This window comes from Protopterus annectens, chromosome 9.part0 (assembly GCF_019279795.1).
Source record: "Protopterus annectens isolate FY-2018-M chromosome 9.part0, PAN1.0, whole genome shotgun sequence".
Classification (NCBI taxonomy): Eukaryota; Metazoa; Chordata; order Ceratodontiformes; family Protopteridae; genus Protopterus; species Protopterus annectens.
Window position 1 is genome coordinate 854077947 of NC_056743.1, and position 19832 is coordinate 854097778.

General features: G+C 44.4%; 2 protein-coding genes across 4 annotated transcripts in view; one reads left to right on the forward strand and one right to left on the reverse strand.

Moving 5' to 3' along the window:
- The window catches only part of KIFC1 (kinesin family member C1), a gene marked incomplete in the record, with an annotated part of 1304428 nt that overhangs the window by 1157166 nt on the left and 127430 nt on the right, over nt 1–19832 (forward strand).
- Nucleotides 745–19832, reverse strand: part of CCHR9.PART0H11orf98 (chromosome chr9.part0 C11orf98 homolog) — a 395998-nt gene continuing 376910 nt past the window's right edge. The window contains exon 4 of the mRNA XM_044083560.1: nt 745–811. Coding sequence (XP_043939495.1) covers nt 792–811 — 20 coding nt within the window. The 3' untranslated portion in view covers nt 745–791. The remainder of the gene's footprint in view (nt 812–19832) is intronic.

Sequence of the window (19832 nt, forward strand, 5' to 3'; positions counted from 1 at the left end):
TAGTCAATCACTGTATATTAATCAGATCAGACAATAGTAGTAGAAGTAGTGAACGTAAACTCGTCAAGTCAAAAGTAATAATAGAAAATATATAATTCTACAGCATTACTAAGTATTTGAAAGTAATCCAAGCAAGGCAAGCAGTCTGTTTCCAGTCGAAAATCCTTTATTAAGTACACAGACAAGCGATCCAAGTAAAACAAAAATAGAGTAATAATTTCCTCACAAGCTTTCTAAATATATATATACTTTTTATCAGGCATGGGAGTGGTTTATTGTGCTGTAAAACAAAGTGTTATTGGTACACATGTTAAATTCACATCTCTTCCCCCATCAGTGTGACATTCGAGCTGGTCCTGCCCTACCTAGTAGCTGTCATAATAAAATATAGCCCTAATGTACTTTAATGGTACATCTTATTTAACCAAATTATTAATAAAACCAATTAAAGCTAACTTGTTAACTGTTAAATACTGTACAGGTACAGCTCCCCCTACACACACACCCACACGTGTGTAAGCATAATGACAGGGCCAGTGATGTTTGTGATGGAAAGTGAACGAAATTATAGTTTGTTACCCATAATTTGCAGCTCTACAACACACATACAAGCATTAGTCTTAAATACTACTGGAACATTGATTTCAGCAAATAACAATACATTGTTTGGCACTAGTGTTGCCACACCAGATCAGTGAGTGTTAAGTAGTCATCAGGAGTAATACATACCTGGCATTGTCACTGATTTCATAGAATGTCCCATATTTTGCTTCATATTTTTGCCCCGTCTTTCATAAAAAATTTGATTTACCTGTAAATCATTCAAGATTGCTGTCAATAATGCCAGAGTTTCATACTTATTGTCAATAAATGCACATTTTTGCAAAACCTGTTATTAACTTTTTAAGTGAATTAGAGTAATATTTAAAAAGGGTTCCTGATTTTGAGCCATTATTTTTGGCTGTGCCTAGAATTCTTGAGCAATGAAGTTTAGAGTTACAGTACTTGTTGATGTTCTTTGTGTTTCACTGTTGCAGTCATCACACTTGGGTTATCTGCCTGCAGGTAGCCCTCAGTCGGCCTGAATACCAGAGTCTTGGGATTTCTGCGTCAGATGCTGTCGCCTCTTCCAAGATGTCAGGTCGTCAAGGGTATAAAACATGCAGCCGATGCCATTACATCAGCATTTCTTGCCGTGCGGGAGCCCGAAGCAGAAGCAGTTTGCAAGTGCCGGTCGGCCGCTACCTGAAATTTTTGTTTTTCGAGTTTCAAGCCTGAAGTCGTCTAAAGCTAAGTACCCCGTTGGGGATCCTTTTTTATTGCTCTAACCGATGTCAGAAAAAGTTAACAATTGTCTTGCCTGTGGAAAGCGAATACCTCACAGTTTAGGCCCAGACCACGACGTTCCTCGCTGTCTGTTTTGTGCCTTGCTCAACGCCCAAACTTTTCATTGTCGTGCTATCTTTGTCGCTAAATTCTTTCGCTCTCGTTCTCCGTATTCCGAAATGGCTTCGATAAGCCATCCGACTACTGATCTTCTGAAAAAAACGTAAGGATAAAGACAGAGACAGACAGCATAGGTCCAAAACTGCCGACAACACTTCCGTTAAGCTAGTCGCCAGTCCGCTGGTACTCAGTGAGGCACTTTCACAGCCCCTGATACCCCCTTCTACAGATTCGCAGGCCTCTACTGAGACCCATTCGGAGTACGGTATGCCGCAAGATACTTCTTCGACTATGGAACCTGTGGATGTCTCTACCTTGGATGTGTCCGGAGCTGCGGTGCAGGCACTGGCTTCTGAGGGTGTATTCAGACCTTCCGATGTTCGTATTAAACCAACTACTTTGTTTCTGACTAAAACTACGGAGTTTCTCAGGCCCACAGTTCGCACTACACATAGGAAACCAGCAACTAAAGCGCATTCTCAAGCCCCCATGCCACAGAAACAAATGCTTAGAAATGGGTAAGGACCTTATTACTTTAATTAGGGGAAGCCAAGCTTCCCCCTCTAAAAGACAAAGAATTGATTTTCCTTCTGATTCTACAGACCATGACTCTGATTCCCTCTGATTACCAGGACATACCCTTATCTACCTATGAGGATTCAGATGCAGAGGATTCCATTCCCTCTGCCTCCTCTCCAGAGGACTTTACTTTTAGTGAAACCTTGCAATATCCTAAGAGAGCATTTCCACTTGGAATGCCAGGACTACGCACAGTCCAAAAAGAGACTCCGATAATTCTTAGACTTGCCTCAGCACAGGCCTCTAGCTATACCCCCTGTCCTGGATATTGTAGATGATGTCTTCATGGAATCCAGTCTTACTCCTGATATTTTACCACCAGCTCCTAGAAAGCCTGACAGGTACTACAGAGTACCTGACTCTCACAAATTTCTCTTTAAAAATCCCACTGCGGCTCCAGAGATCATTTCCCAGGGACCTAAAGCTATTAAGGCTACTACTGCCAAAACCCCTACCCCTTCGGACAGGGATTCTGGGGCTTTAGACAGATGGGGTAAGAAGGTATATACCTCTGCAACTCTTGCCATTAGGGCTTTAAATTGCCAGTTTCACATGTTGAAGTACCAGCAGCATATTATGGAACTAATTAAACAAAAAATGTTGTTTATTCCTGATTGTGCAGAAAATAAAGATTTACAAGAGTTAATGCATTCAGCAAACCAAGTTGGTAAACATACTTTGCCATGTGGTTTTGATGCCTTAGAAGCATCTTGCAGGGCTGCTGTCACGGGGTCTGTTCTGAGAAGGCATGCGTGGCTGAAGGAGCAAATCTTGCCAAACCATGTCAAAGCAAAATTACTAGATGCTCCATTAAACCAAGAATGTTTGTTTGGCACAAAGCAGAAGTAGTTCTTAAAAAGATGGAGGAAAAAGCTAAATCTATGCTAACTGTTAAAGATTTCTTACAGGTACAGCCACCTAGATTCGGTAGGCATTGGCCTTCTAAAAACTGGTCCTTTCCAATCCCTACCAGAACTTCTCAGTCCAAACCCAGTGGCCACAGACCACAAAGACTACAGTCTTAGGATATGCACAGATCTAAACAATGGAGTGCTCCCACTTCAAAAACAGAGAGTGGTAAGCCACCCCCTTATGGAAAAAAGTTCACAATGACTTGTCTTTCATCCTTCCCAGCCATGCCCAAGTACTTGCACCCCTAGGAGGAAAACTCGCCCTGCATGCAAAAAAACTGGAGTACATTACCTAGGACCGATGGGTCTTAAACATAGTATCCCAGGGATACAGATTCTACTTCCACTCACTGCCAACCCCAAGCAAGTTGCCAGACCTACCTCCAAACAAGTGGGCATAGGCCTAAAAGCAAGTACTTTCTCTTCTCAGTATCAGGGCTATTCAGCCTGTTCCAACAGAGCAAAGGTGACAGGGTTTCTACTCCAGACTGTTCCTGGTGCACTGAAAAGAGAACTTTTGGCACCCTATCCTGGATCTGCCAAGTCTCAACACCTTCCTGGTGGTACCAAAATTCAAAATGCTTTCACTTCAGCAGCTGCTTCCTGTGCTAGCCAAGGACTCCTGGCTCCGTCACCCTAGACTTAAAAGAAGCTTATCTGCACATCCCCATAAAGGGAATCTTGCAGGAAATATCTATGTTTCAGGGCATGCTCTATGCACTATCAGTTCCCTGCACTTTCCTTTGGCTTATCTATTGCGCCCAGGGTATTCACAAAGTGCCTGGCTCCAGCCATTGCATACTGCAGGCAGAGAGAAATGCAAATTTACCCATACTTGGACGATTGCCTGAGTCAGGCGGACAGTCAGGAATTGCTACTTCAGCACCTGACGTTTGTAAAGAAACTCCTAACTTATCTGTGGTATACCATCAACGAAAAGAAATCACTTATGGTATCCAGCCAAAAGATTGTATTCCTGGGAGCAAGCTTGAACACAACTTCCCAGATGGCATTCCTCACTCCAGAAAAGCAGGTTTATTTGACAAATTACTTCAAACTACTGGCCATCAAAACTCAGCTATCTGCAAGGAAAATACTGCAAGCCCTAGGGTTCATAGCCTCATGCATTCTCCTAATTCCATATGCAAGACTGCATATGAGGAAACTTCAATGGTACTTAAAAAGTCTCTGGTGTCAACATTCTCAGGACCTGGAGACAGTGATTCCTGTCATTCTTTGCCTAAGGACAGAGTGTATTTGGTGGGCAGAGGCTTGCAACCACAACAAGGGACTCCTTTTCACTCAACCCCTCACCACCAAACCCTGACAACAGACGCATCAGACTATGCATGGGGGGCTCATATGGCAGGCAAATGCATTCAAGGCAAATGGAGCCCAGAACAACTTCACTGACATAGCATTCAAAAAGAAATGTTAGCCGTACAGAATGCACTGACAGCCTTCAAATATTTTATCCTTCCAGGACAACTCTTGATAAAGACCGACACCACCACAGTTGTGTGGTACATAAACAAGCAGGGGGGGACTCATTCATACCCACTCTGCAGGTTAGCCATGGCTCTGTGGAACACAGCCTTGAACAATCAAGTGCACCTGCAAGCTCAGTTCCTGCCAGGCAAACAAAATTCACTGGCAGACGACTTAAGCAGGAATCTACTGGATCCACATGAGTGGAAACTGGAACCAAACTCATTCAAACTTCTATTCCACAAGTGGGGGGGGGACACCAGAAGTGGACCTGTTTGCTTCCCCCCAAAACCATAATTTGAGCAAATTTTGCAACAGAACTCCCCACAGTCAAGCATGGAAAGTGGATGCCCTATCCTTTACTTGGGAAAACCTCTCAATCTATGCATTTCCCCCTCTGCCCCTCCTCTCAAAAGTACTACTCAAGATCAAACAGGACAGGCTAAGGACAATCCTTATTGCACCAGACTGGCCACACCAGCACTGGTATCCACTCCTACACAGTCTGACAGGAGTGCCACCCTAGCACCTACATCAGACCCCCTCTCTGCTGTCCCAGCAGGAGGGACAGATTTTGCATTCTCAGCTGCCCCTGAACCTTGCAGCCTGGCTTATTCCATGAATACATCATCAGTGGCCCTCAGCAAACAGGTGCTGGATGTCATCATTGAGGCCAGGAGGCCTAGTACTAGGAAATTCTATTCAGAAAAGTGGAAAATATGTTCTTGGAGCCAGTCTCAAGGAAAGGACATAGCCGTTCCCACCTTACCTCAAGTCCTAGATTACCTAGCAGAGCTGCTCCACAAAGGCCTATCCTTCTCATCAGTTAAGATTCATGCCTCTGCCGTTTCAGCTCATTACAATACTGAGCCACCTCTCTTTTCTCACCTTCTCATCAAACAGTTCCTGAGAGGAGCTAACAATTTAAGGCCCCCAAGGAGAGCTCCCACCCCTGCCTGAGACCTTAACTTTGTGCTAGAGAAGCTCACGCTTCCCCCTTTTGAGCCTGCTGCTGCAGCAGAGTTAAAATTCCTCTCTTGGAAAACAGCCTTACTTCGAGCCATCACTTGAGTGTCTTGAGTTGCAGGCACTAATGGCTATGGAACCCTTCATTATTTTCCATGCTGACAGGGTTTCCCTCAGGACTAACCCATAATTTATGCCCAAGGTGGTATCCAGTGTGGCTTTAAACCAATCCATCCACTTACCATCCTTTTTCCCCAATCCTCAGAATAAAGGGGAATGGATCCTGCACTCCTTGGCTGTGCACAGACAGCTCAGGTTCTACATTGACAGAACTAAACCTTTCAGAAAATCTGACCAGCTGATAGTTAGCTTTGCTGCAGGGGCAGAGGAGAAGACCATTTCAAAGCAAACCATTTCCAAATGGGATAGCACACTGCATCCATGTCTGCTACAAACACCATGGAAAACCGACCCCACAGGGGATCAGAACTCATTCCACTAGGGTTACCTCAGCCTCTGCAGCATTCCTCAGGGGAGTCCCTACCAGGGACATCCTGGAAGCTGCAACCTGGAGTTCTGTACACACCTTCATCAAGCATTACCACTTGCCTCTTTTTTCTAAATCTAGAGATGGATTTGCCACAGCAGTCTTACAAGGCCTGCTAGCCAGCTCTAATGCTTCTTGACTGCCTCCACCCTTTCTCAGCTTTGGGAATCAACCCAAGTGTGATGACTGCAACAGTGAAACACGAAGAACATAGTACAGTTGTGTTCACTTACCATAAATGTAGATGTTCAAGTGTATTCACTGTTGCAGTCCTGGTTACCCTCCCTCCAGCCCCCTGATGTTTCTATACTTTCTACCTATCCTCTTTTTGGCCATATCTTATGGCAATGGTATTTACTTTTTACTGGATATGTTCCACACCATGTAATTGTTTCCTATTTTGAGGGCACCTGACATCTGGGGCAAGAAAAGCTGATGTAATGGCGTCGGATGCATGTTTTATACCCCTGACGACCTGACATCATGGAAGAGACGACAGCATCCGACTAAGAAATCCCAAGACTGGTATTCGGTCAGACTGAGGGCTACCTGCAGGCAGATAACCCAAGTGTGATGACTGCAACAGTGAATACACTGGAACATCTACATTTATGTTAAGTGTACACAACTGTACTTTCTGACAACATATATAAAACTGTTTGAAAAAGAGAATCATACCTGAAGATGGGGGGCATCTACGCTTATTAAAATCTAAGGTAAGCACTGAGATTGGTCAATCTAGGCTACCACTCTAGCGCTGACCTTCCAAAATGTCCATTCACTGATTACTGACTTTGGTCCAACAGGATCATATCACAGCCATGTTTAGGATTAAGCATGTAATAAAACAATGTACCTTATTTTTTCCTTATCCTGTAAGATTTGTGACATCACATATGAGTAGTTAACAGAATCAAAAAGAACGGTTTCCCCTCCCTTATCAGGTTTCATAATCCTGACATTAGGGTTTTTAATTAGGTCTTCTAATAATGTTTTCCTTTTCTGTCATGATGTATGCTTTACACAGTTTCTTCTCATTACCTATGAAGTAAGTATAGGTCCTGCATGCATGCTTTTTCGAAGGTTAGGAGGGCAGGGTGAAGGGGAAGGGATTATATGGACTTCTCTTCTTTACCATTTCTTTGTGTTTTGGGGGCTTTGTTTTCATCTGTATGAGGGCTAAATTAAGATTCCTGGTGAAAAGCTTAAATTCATCTAAGGTGTCTAATATATTGAACCTTCCTGAGGGAACAAATTTTAAACCCTTTTCAAAAATAAAACTGTTCCACAGTTATGTCAAGGCTGCTATAGTTGTAAATGTTGTAGCATTTTAAGCTGTGAACAACCCCACTGTGGTCTTTTTTGATAGCCATCTTTTCCCTTTTATTTTTGCTTTACCTGTTTTTCTTCTGCTCCCCTTCTGCTGAAAAGAAATCCACATCTTCAGTCTGGTTGTCTGTGCTGCCTGCAGAAATATGGAGGGGGCTCTTCCCTTCCTTGGTCCTCCAACCTTCTTCCATACCTTACTGGATATGGCATGCACTGAATTTAAATCTGGAATTTTTACAACTAGTCGACATTCATTCCAGGGGAGGGGACTGGGAAGGCCAGTTGGAATATAAAGAACTCCTATGGCAATTTTGTCTCATAATATTAAAAATGACCAAGTTTAATATGTTAAACTGAATTAGTGGTGTTAAGAAGATTTAATTATATATTGAATAATTTTTATAGCTTGGCTATAGAAAGTTTTAAAACAGGTTGAATCAAAATGTAATTATTTAAACCTGGGGATGGGGGTGGGTGGATAAGGGCATTCAATTTGAACTGACATAACTCTCTGTATTCAAACCTGTTCACCCAGTCCCCACCCCAGGCATTAAGATCTAGTTGCTCCAAAATACCACATTTAAGTTCATTGTGGGAAGCATCAAGCAGTGTGTGTTTATAGAGTGCATTGTTGGCGTTTTTATCTACATGCTCATATATTCGCTTCTTCAAGCTGTCTCAGTTTTTCCCACATAAAAACTATCCTTACTTACATACTGCTATGTACATAATACCCATGCTCCCACAATTTCATTTCTTAAATTTCACTAATATTACTGCAAGCACTGACTACATGCCCCACATTTTTTGTTGTTCCTTCCCTTCCTTTATTCTTTCTTAGGTCTGTACTCTTTGTATACATACATTTTAGGTTCCAGCCAGTTTTTAAAACAAACCTGGGGTCTAAACCTACTGCCACTGCAACTTCCGGATTAGACCTCAATATATTCCATTTCTTAGTGATAATTTCTTTAATTCTCTGTGTTTTGTAATTAAGTTCCACCACCATTGTTCTTGCAAACTTGTCATTTAAACTATTGTGTACACTATATAATGTGCTAATGTACTTGATGGTTTTATTCTGATGAAGTCCTAGCTGTATGGGATGAAAGCTCTTAATACAAATATATTAAAAGTATTTACTGGAATTTATTCTTGGTGTTTTTTACGACCAAAATCAGCTCTTCACAGCACATTGTCACCTTTTTGAGTTTATTGGCTTTCTTTGATGACACTGGGTCTATTTTTGTTGGTTTTGTAAAAAAAAAATATCAAAATAATATAACTTACAGTGGTTGGGGTTCCCCATTGACCACAGGGTTTGCTGGTACCTGAAAGCAGCTGTGAGTGCCATGTACTACCAGGCCTACATGACCAAGTATCTTGTCTGTTTTTAATAACATAAATAAACTAATTTCAGATGTTCCTGACTTTGGCAATAAGACTTCCTTTACTGTCTGCACAACTCTGAGACCGGTTTCAAGACACTTGGTGTAGCTATGATGCCTCTCTTCAGAGCAGTGGATCTGATGTCCTTCAAGGATGCATCTGCAGTCCTTACAAATGGGTTGTCCTGTCGTCAGGCAGCCCTTCGGTCGGCCGGATTCCAAAGTCTGGGTCTGGCCTCTGCTGGTGTCGCACTTCACCCGACGTCATAGCTGCAGTTCTTCGGGTATAAAGGCATCAGCCGACGCCATTTTCCTCAGTCTTTCTTGCCGCGTGGCGCCCGAAGCAGAAGCTGTTCGCAAGTGCCGGTCAGTCAGAACCAGAGATTACTACTACAAGTACCGAAGACTTCTAAAAAGCTAAGTACCCCGTTCGGGACTCTTTCTTGCCTCAGCCGATGTCAGAAAAAGTGAATAACTGTTTAAATTGTGGGAAACAAATACCTCATAAAGATTTCCACTCTTACTGCTTACCTTGCTTAGGCCCAGACCACGACGTAGCAGCTTGTCTAGCCTGTGCTTCTTTCAACCGACGAACGCTTAGACGTCGGTCTGAATTTGCTGAAGAGTTTTTCGGCTCCGCTTTTGCTTACATTATGCCGTCGGATACTCCGACTACGCAAATTTCTAAAAAACGCAAGGAAAAGGGCCGACACTCACGGTCCGCGGTTTCGGCCGAAACCGCGGTTAAGCCAACCGCGAGTGTCTCTGTTTCGGCTGAAACCGAGTCCACGGTTCTTCCTTCGGCCGAAAGCTTGCCACTTACCGAGGCCTCATCCAGCTTGGCTGAATCTGCTACTGAAATCCCACCTGCTCCTGCAGGTTCACAGGATTTATCAGATACTATCCCTTTGGATATTTCTACCCCTGCACGTGGAGCTGCTAGGCCTCCTGCATCCATGTCGATTAAGGCCTTTGCCAGGGCTAAAGCAGCAAAAACTACCAAAACTGTGCCTGCTAAGACCCCCTCTCACAGGCCCAGTTCTAGTTCACAAATGCTTAGTCTAGCAGAGGATCTCATTTCTTTGATCCGGGGATCCCAACCACATCCAGACAGGGCCTCTCACCCACCTCCAGAGAAGAGGACTAGAGTAGAGCCCCGAGCCAGTTTCTTCAGATGGCTCCTCTGATGAATCAGATAATTCAGACCCTCCAGAGGCCCCTTTTTCTCCTTATGAGGACTCTGATGCAGAAGAGTCCATTCCTTCTGCCTCTCCGCCTGAGGAATTTTCTTTTGGGGAAACCTTGCATGCTATGAGGGAACAATTTCAATGGCAGGGCCAGGATTTTTCAGACTCTAGGAAAAGGCTTAGAACCTTTTTGCATTTGCCACAGCATAGGCCTTTAGCCATTCCTCCAGTACTTACTGTTGTGGATGATGCTTTAAATGATGCTTGTACTGCTCCTGATTCTCTTCCTCCGGCCCCTGCTAAGCCCGATAGGTACTACAGGGTTCCGGACACACATTATCATTTGTATAAGGCCCTTTTGCAGATCCGAAACTATCTCCCAGGTACCCAAGGCTGTAGCAGCTACCTGTACCAAAAAACCCCTCCCCTCTGAAAGGGAATCTAGGGCCTTAGAGAGATGGGGTAAAAAAGTTTACACTTCTGCTACTCTTTCAGCTAGGGCCTTGAACTGTCAATTCCACATGATTCAGTATCAGGAATTTATGTTAGACCAGTTAACTAAAAAACTGTCCTCGGATAGACAAAAAATCTGTACAGGAAATGGTACATAACATTCAGCAGGTCAGTAATCATTCCTTAAAATGCGGCTATGATGCACTGGAGGCTTCCTTTAGATCAGCCATGACTGGCACAGTGATCAGAAGACATGCATGGTTAAAAGAACAGTCCTTACCAGACCATGTTAAATCAAAGCTCCTAGATGCTCCCATGGATAAGCTCAATTTGTTTGGCTCCCCTGCACAGCAGGTGCTGAAGAAGGTGGAAGAGAAAGCAAAATCTGTCCAGACAGTCAAGGATTTCTTGCAGGTCCAGCCTCCAAGGTTTAGCAGGAACTGGCCTTCCAAGAATTGGTCCTTTCCAGACACCTCCAGAGCTCCAAGAGGCAGGGGTCAATCCAGAGGTGCCTACAGGGGACGTCAGTGGCAGGCTAACAACCAGCGAGGTACAGCCACAGATCCAGCCACCACCACCACTTCCACAGGACAATCACAGTGACTTGGCTCTGGCACCGCCTACCAGGGAACAACTAGAGGCACCCTTAGGCGGGAAGCTAGCCTTATTTTCAGTAAACTGGCATTACATCACAGGAGACAAATGGATTTTACAGACAATAGACCAAGGTTACAGGTTTCACTTCCATACTCTACCAAGGAAGAGAGGAATGCCAAACCTACCTCCAAATCAGAAGACAGAAGCTGTAGAACAAATAACTCACTTACTAAGGATGAGAGCTGTAGAAAGGGTACCATCTATGGAACAAGGGCAAGGATTTTACTCCAGACTTTTCCTGGTACCAAGAAAAGAAAACCAATGGAGGCCTATTCTCGACCTGTCCGCTTTAAACACATACCTCATTGTTCCAAAATTCAAAATGCTGACCCTACAGCAGCTTCTTCCCATGCTGGGCAAGGAGTCTTGGCTGGTAACTCTAGATCTCAAGGAGGCATACCTGCACGTCCCCATACGACCAAATTGCAGAAGATACCTCAGATTGCTTGCAGGATCAGAGCATTGTCAATTCTCAGCATTGCCCTTTGGCTTATCTACTGCGCCCAGGGTATTCACGAAATGCCTGGCATCAGTAATTGCTCATTGCAGGCTTCAGGGAATTCAAATTTACCCTTACCTGGACGACTGCCTGTTACAAGCGGACAACAAAAACAAATTAACAAAAGATTTGCAAAGGGTCATTCATCTACTACAAGCCCTGGGATACACAGTCAATATAAAAAAGTCAAGGCTGATACCATCCCAAAGGATAACCTTCTTGGGTGCAGATCTGGACACATCAAAACAAATGGCATTCCTGACAGTAGAAAAACAGGAGCAACTCCCTTTCTACTTCATGGCATTAACAAAGCAGAACCAGCTAACAGCAAGAAAAGTCGTGCAAGCTCTCGGTTACATGGCATCCTGCATAATATTGATTCCACATGCCAGACTACATATGAGAAAGTTACAGTGGTACCTAAGGAATTTATGGTCTCAGCACAAGCACAGCCTAGAAACCCAAATTCCAATAATTCCATGCCTGAAGCAAGAATTCCAATGGTGGGCTCAGGCCTGTCAAACAAACAAGGGACTGCCCTTCCACAGCACTCAACCAAGCCAGACCATCACAACAGACGCTTCAGACCTCGGTTGGGTGGCACACATGCTGGACAAGTGCATACAAGGCTTATGGACTCAAGACCAGCTGCACCTACACATAAATCAAAAGGAAATGCTGGCAGTAAAACTGGCAATTCAGGCATTCAGACCATTTCTTCGACAGGGTCAACTGCTGATAAGGACGGACAACACCACAGTTATGTGGTACATCAACAAACAGGGAGGCACACATTCATACCCCCTATGCCGGATGGCAATGGACCTCTGGAATGTGGCACTGAGCTTCAACATTCAGTTACAAGCAATTTTTGTGCCAGGAAAAGAAAATATACTAGCAGACATCCTAAGCAGAACTGCCACGGATGCCCACGAATGGATGCTGCATCCGGACATCTTCAAAACCATTACAAGGAAATGGGGGCTACCAGAAATAGACTTATTTGCATCCCCACACAATCACCTACTGAAAAAATTCTGCACAAGGACGTACCACCCACTTGCTTGGAAAGTGGACTCTCTATCTTTCAGTTGGAAAAACCTGACAGCATATGCATTCCCACCTCTTCCTTTGATGCACAAGGTGCTATTGAAGATCAAAGAAGACCGTCCAAGGATCATCCTGATAGCTCCAGACTGGCCAAGGCAACATTGGTACCCATTACTGAGGAGTATGTCTCGGGAACAAATATGGCCTCTGCCCCAAGTTCCCTTGCTGTTAACACAGAACAACTTCAAAACCCTGCATCCAAACCTGAAAACACTGCAGCTGGCTGCCTGGAACAGTGCATAAGACCAAATAACCCAGATTTATCTCAAAGGGTTAAAGACATTATCTTGGAGGCTCGCAGACCCTCAACAAGAAAAAATTATTCAGCAAAATGGAAAAGATATCTCATTTGGAGTACAGCAAAAGGAGAGAATGTGTCACTGGTAAACATAGCTAACATCCTGGAATACTTGGCAGAGCTCTTCCACAACGGCCTGTCCTATTCTTCCATTAAGATTCATGCATCAGCCATTTCAGCAGAATACAACTTGGATCCTCCAGTCTTCTCACATCCTCTGCTCAGGCAGTTTCTGAGAGGAATTAAAAATGTAAAACCACCTAGGAAGCCACCATTGCCAGCATGGGACTTGAACTTTGTGCTAGAAAAGTTGACACTACCTCCTTTCGAACCAGCAGCAACAGCAGAATTACATTACTTATCATGGAAAACTGCTTTCCTGCTTGCAATCACTTCAGCAAGAAGGGTATCTGAGCTACAGTCATTAATGGCAGTACAGCCCTTCCTGATCTTCCATCAAGATAGAGTGTCCATGAGAACTAATCTTACTTTTATGCCAAAGGTGGTCTCCAGGGTATCTTTAAATCAAGCTATCCACCTACCTACATTCTTCCCCAACCCACAGAACAGGGGAGAAAGACTGTTGCATACCTTGGATGTACATAGACAATTATGTTACTACCTGGACAGGACCAAGAGCAACAGAAAAACTGACCAGCTACTGGTAGCATATGCAACAGGAATGGAAGGAAAAGCAATTTCAAAACAGACAATCTCTAAGTGGATAGGAAATTGCATTAGATTTTGTTACTGCTACCATGGGAAGAAAACTCCAGAAAACATCAGGCCTCACTCTACAAGGGCTACAGCCACTACCACAGCTTTTCAGGAGTGGCTACCAAAGACATTTTAGAGGCTGCTACTTGGAGCTCCGTGCATACATTTGCCAAGCATTACAATTTACCTTTATACTCCAGATCCCGAGCAGGTTTTGCCACTGCTGTTTTGCAAGGGATCTTAACTACACCATAATCTTATTTCTCCTCCTCCCCAGTTTGGCTATGGTATTCTACCCATTTGTAAGGACTGCAGATGCATCCTTGAAGGACATAGTACAGTTTTGTACCTACCATAAATGTAGATGTCCGATAGGCATGCATCTGCAGTCAGGATTACCCACCCTCCTTCCCCTCTGTGGTACTCCTAGGGTATTTGCCCATCTTGTAGCTAGCTGGGGGAATCTATTATGGTGTATTTGTTTGTATATATGTACATACATGCTTATTTTTTGTTTGCTCTCTACTATTTGGAACCATTTGCATTTATCCAAATTTAGCCTTCCTAGAGGGCACCTGGCATCTGGGGCAAGAAACACTGAGGAAAGTGGCGTCGGCTGATGCCTTTATACCCGAACTGCAGCTATGACGTCGGGTGAAGTGAGACACCAGCCGAGGCCAGACCCAGACTTTGGAATCCGGCCGACCGAAGGGCTGCCTGACGACAGGACAACCCATTTGTAAGGACTGCAGATGCATGCCTATCGGACATCTACATTTATGGTAGGTACAAAACTGTACTTTTTAAAAGGTGCCCTTTGCAACAATTGCAATCCTTGCCTGTTGATGTCAAGACTAAGTTGTTGGATGACCCTCTGTGCAAAATCTTTTTGGTCCAACATCTGCTGAAATTTTTAAACAAATGTGTGAGAGGAAAATCATGTAATATTTTAAACCGCCTTTTCTCTCTCCATTGCAAAACTTCAGTGGAATTACCCCTCTAAAGTTGAAGCCTTCCTAACAAAAGTCAAAAACAGTAGCAAAAAGGAGAAGAAAAACTAAAAAAGTGATAGGGGAACCCTCAGTCAGATATTAAAGGACCTGAAGGATTTTTTTCTTGACAGATCTTCAAACATATGACTAACAACTTTCCTGCCTCTCCACCTTCTTCACCCATCCACCTTGACCAGTCTCTCCCCTTTCTTACAGGGAAACTTTATCAATTCCCAACACTTTGGAAATCAATCGCATCAGACTTGGTTATTCAGCACAATTCAGAAAGGTGGCAAACTAACTTGGAACCTTCTGCCTCAACCTTCTGGAATTCCCAAGTTCCCCCAAACAAAGGACACCACTTGGTTTTGCAAATTCTGTAATATCCGATGTTCTTCGTGTTTCACTGTTGCAGTCATCACATTTGGGCTATCTGCCTGTAGGTAGCCCTCAGCCGGCCTGAATACCAGAGTCTTCGGATTTCTGCATCAGATGGTGTTGCTTCTTCCATGACGTCAGGGCTATAAAACATGCAGCCGACGCCATTACATCAGTCTTTCTTGCCATGCGGTGCCCAAAGCAGAAGCAGTTCGCAAGTGGTGGTCGGCCGACTCCTGAAATTTTTATTTTCGAATTTCAGACCTGAAGTCTTCAAAAAGAGAAGTACCCCATTGGGGATCCTTTTTTCTTATACTAACCGATGTCAGAAAAAATTAACAGTTGTCTTGCCTGTGCAAAGCAAATACCTCATAGAGATTTTCATTCTTACTGTGTCACCTGTTTAGGCCCAGACCACGACGTCCCTCGCTGTCAGTTTTGTGCCTTGTTCAACGCCCGAGCTATGCGTTGTCGGGCTATTTTTGTAGCTAAATACTTCCATTCTCGATTTCCACACTCCGAAATGGCTTCGTTAAGCCATCCAACTACCAATCTTCTGAAAAAAGTAAGGATAAAGACAGACTGCATATGTCCAAAACTGCTGCCGACGCTTCCATTAAGCTAGTCACCAGTCCGCTGGTACTCGGTGAGATGCTTTCGCAGCCCCTGACACCTGCTACTACAGATTTGCAGGCGTCTACCGAGACCCATTCGGAGTCTGGTATGCCGCAAGATGCTTCTTCAACTGTGGAACCTGCGGATGTCTCTACCTTGGATGGGTCCAGAACCGCTGAGTAGGCACTGGCTTTTGAGGGTGTATTCAGGCCTACCGACTTTCATATTAAATCGACGACTTCGTTTCAAGCTAGAAATACCAAATTCCTCAGGCCTAAAGCTCGCACTACGCCTTGAAAACCGATGACCAAACTGCATTCTCAGGCCCATATGCCTCAAAAACAAATGATTAGAATGGCTGAAGACCTTATTACCTTAATTAGGGGAAGCCAGCCTTCCCCTCTGAGACCTAGAACTGATTCTATTTCTGATTCTTCTGATCAGGAATCTGATATCTCTGTTCCTTCTGACTACCAGGATTTACCCTTATCTACTTATGAGGATTCTGATGCAGAGGATTCCATGCTCTCTGCTTCTCCTCCAGAAGATTTTTCTTTTGGTGAAATTTTGCAAACCCTTGGGGAGCATTTCCACTGGGAAAGCCAGGACTATTGAGTCCAAAACGTGACTTACGGAATTTTTACTCCTGCCTCAGCACAGGCTTCTAGCTCTACCTCCTGTTCTGGATATTGTAGATGATATTTTCGTGGAATCCAGCCTTACCCCAGACACTTTGTTTCCAGCTCCCAGGAAACCTGACAGATACTACAGAGTACCCGACTCTCACAAATTCCTCTTCAAGAATCCTTCTGTGGATCCAGAAACCATTTCCCAAGGACCAAAAGGTATTAAGGCTACTACTGCCAAAAATCCTACCCCTTCTGATAGGGACTCTAGAGCTTTAGACAGATGGGATAAGAAGGTATACACTTCTGCTACTTTGGCCATTAGGGCTTTAAATTGCCAGTTTCATATGGTAAAGTATCAGCAGCATATTATGGGACTAGTTAAACAGAAAATTATTTTGATTCCTGACTGTGCTGAGCACAAAGATTTGCAAGAGTTAATGCATTCTGCTGAACATATTGGTAAACATACTTTGCAATGTGGTTTTGATGCTTTAGAAGCATCTTGCAGGGCTGCTGTCACTGGGTCTGTACTTAGAAGGCATGCTTAGCTTAAGGAACAAAACTTGCCAGATCATGTTAAAGCTAAATTACTGGATGCACCCTTAAACCAAGACTGCCTTTTTGGCAACAAAGCAGAAGTCGTCCTCAAAAGGATGGAGGAAAAAGCTAAATCTATGCAAACTGTTAAAGATTTCTTGCAAGTACAGCCTCCTAGATTCAGTAGGCATTGGCGTTCAAAGAACTGGTCTTTTCCAGTCCCTTCCAGGCCTTCTCAGTCCAAACATAGGAGCAGCAGACCACCAAGACTCAAGTCCTAGGCTATGTATAGATATAAGCAGTGGGGGACTCCCACTTCCAAAGCAGGGAGTAGTAAGCCACCCCCTATGGAAAAACGGCACAATGTGACTTATCCTTAACTCTTCCAAGCCCTGCTCAACTATGCTCCCTTAGGAGGAAAGCTCGAGCTGCATGCAAAAAACTGGGAACTCTACCCAGAACAAATGGGTTTTAAATATAGTTTCCCTAGGATACAGATTCCACTTCTTCTCACTCCCAACCCCAAGTGGATGGCCAGACCTTCCCCGCAAATCAGTGGGCGGAGGCCCAAAAACAAGTTCTCTCTCTCCGCAGTATCAGAGCTGATGTCCTTCAAGGATGCATCTGCAGTCCTTACAAATGGGTTGTCCTGTCGTCAGGCAGCCCTTCGGTCGGCCGGATTCCAAAGTCTGGGTCTGGCCTCGGCTGGTGTCGCACTTCACCCGACGTCATAGCTGCAGTTATTCGGGTATAAAGGCATCAGCCGACGCCATTTTCCTCAGTCTTTCTTGCCGCGTGGCGCCCGAAGCAGAAGCTGTTCGCAAGTGCCGGTCGGTCAGATCCAGAGATTACTACTACCGAATACTACTTCGAAGACTTCTAAAAAGCTAAGTACCCCGTTGGGGACTCTTTTTTTGCCTCAGCCGATGTCAGAGAAAGTGAATAACTGTTTATCTTGTGGGAAACAAATACCTCATAAAGATTTCCACTTCTACTGTATACATTGTTTAGGCCCAGACCACGACGTAGCAGCTTGTCTAGCCTGCGCTTCTTTTAACCGACGGACGCTTAGACGTCGGTCGGAGTTTGCTGAACAAATTTTCGGCTCTGATTTTGCCTACATTATGCCGTCGGATCCTCCGACAACGCAAATTTCCAAAAAACGAAAAGAAAAGGACCGACACTCGCGGTCCGCGGTCTCGGCCGAAACCGAGATTAAGCAAACCGTGATTAAGCAAACCGCGAGTGTCTCGGTTTCGGCCGAAACCGAGCAAGCGGTTTTTTCTCCCGCCAAAACCATGCCTTCTACCCTGACCTCCTCTAACCTGGTAGAATCAGCTTCTGAAATCCAGCCTTCTGTTGCGGTTTCTCAGGAATTATCAGACACAATTCCCCTGGATATTTCAACCCCTGCACGTGGAGCTGCTAGGCCTCCTGCAGCCATGTCTATTAAGGCCTTTGCCAGGGCTAAAGCAGCCAAAGCTTCAAAATCTGTGCCTGCCAAACCCCCCTCACACAGGCCCAGCACTAGCTCTCATATGCTTTCTTTGGCTGAGGATTTAATTTCTTTAATTCGTGGATCCCAGCCTCATCCAGACAGGTCCTCTCTCCCACCTCCAGAAAAGAGACCTAGAGCAGAGCCCCCTGAACCAGTATCCACTGATGGTTCCTCTGATGAATCAGAACATACAGACCTTCCTGAGGCTTCTTAGTCTCCTTACGAAGACTCTGATGCTGAAGAGTCCATTCCTTCAGCCTCTCCACCTGAGGAATTTTCCTTTGGGGAAACCTTGCATGCTATGAGGGAACAATTTCAGTGGCAGGGCCAAGATTTCTCAGACTCCAGAAAAAGGCTTAGAACCTTTCTACATTTGCCACAACATAGGCCTTTAGCTATACCTCCAGTTCTTTCTGTTGTAGATGATGCATTTAATGATGCTTGCACTGCTCCTGATTCATTACCTCCGGCTCCTGCTAAGCCCGATAGGTTCTACAGGGTCCCGGACACTCATCACCATTTATACAAGGCTCCTTTTGCAGATCCAGAGACTATCGCCCAGGGCCCTAAAGCTGTAGCTGCTACTTCTACTAAAACCCCTCCCTCTGAAAGGGAATCCAGGTCCTTAGAGATGGGGTAAAAAGTTTACACTTCTGCTACCTTGTCAGCTAGGGCTTTGAACTGCCAATTTCATATGATTCAATATCAAGAGTTTATGCTTGACCAGTTAACTAAAAAGCTTTCCTCTGAAGAATCTTTAGATAAAAAATATGTTCAGGAAATGGTACATAACATACAGCAGGTTAGTAACCATTCTTTAAAATGTGGCTATGATGCACTGGAGGCTTCCTTTAGGTCAGCCATGACTGGCACAGTTATCAGGAGACATGCATGGTTGAAAGAACAGGCATTACCAGACCATGTCAAATCAAAGCTTCTGGATGCACCCATGGACAAGGTCAATCTATTTGGTTCCCCTGCTCAGCAGGTACTAAAAAAGATGGAAGAGAAGGCGAAATCTGTACAAATGGTGAAAGATTTCTTACAGGTTCAACCTCCAAGGTTTAGCAGGAACTGGCCCTCCAAGAATTGGTCCTTTCCGGACTCCTCAAAGGCTCAGAGAGGCAGGAATAGGCGTTCAAGAGGCAGAAACCAATCCAGGGGTGCCTACAGGGGACGCCAATGGCAAGGTAACAACCAGCGAGGCACGGACGCAGCCACCACCACTACAACACCTCAATCACAGTGACTTGACAGTGGCACCGCCTACCAGGGAACAACTAGAAGCACCCTTAGGTGGAAAATTAACCTTATTTTCAAAAAACTGGCATTGCATCACAAGGGAAAAATGGATTTTGCAAGCTATAGACCAAGGTTACAGGTTCCATTTCCATACTCTACCTGGGAAGAGAGGAATGCCAAACCTACCACCTACTCAAAGGACAGAAGCTCTAAAACAAATATCTCAGCTATTACGAATGAGAGCTGTGGAAAAGGTACCATCTATGGAGCAAGGAAAGGGATTTTACTCTAGACTCTTCCTGGTACCAAGAAAAGAAAACAAATGGAGACCCATTCTAGACCTGTCCGCTTTAAACACATTCCTTA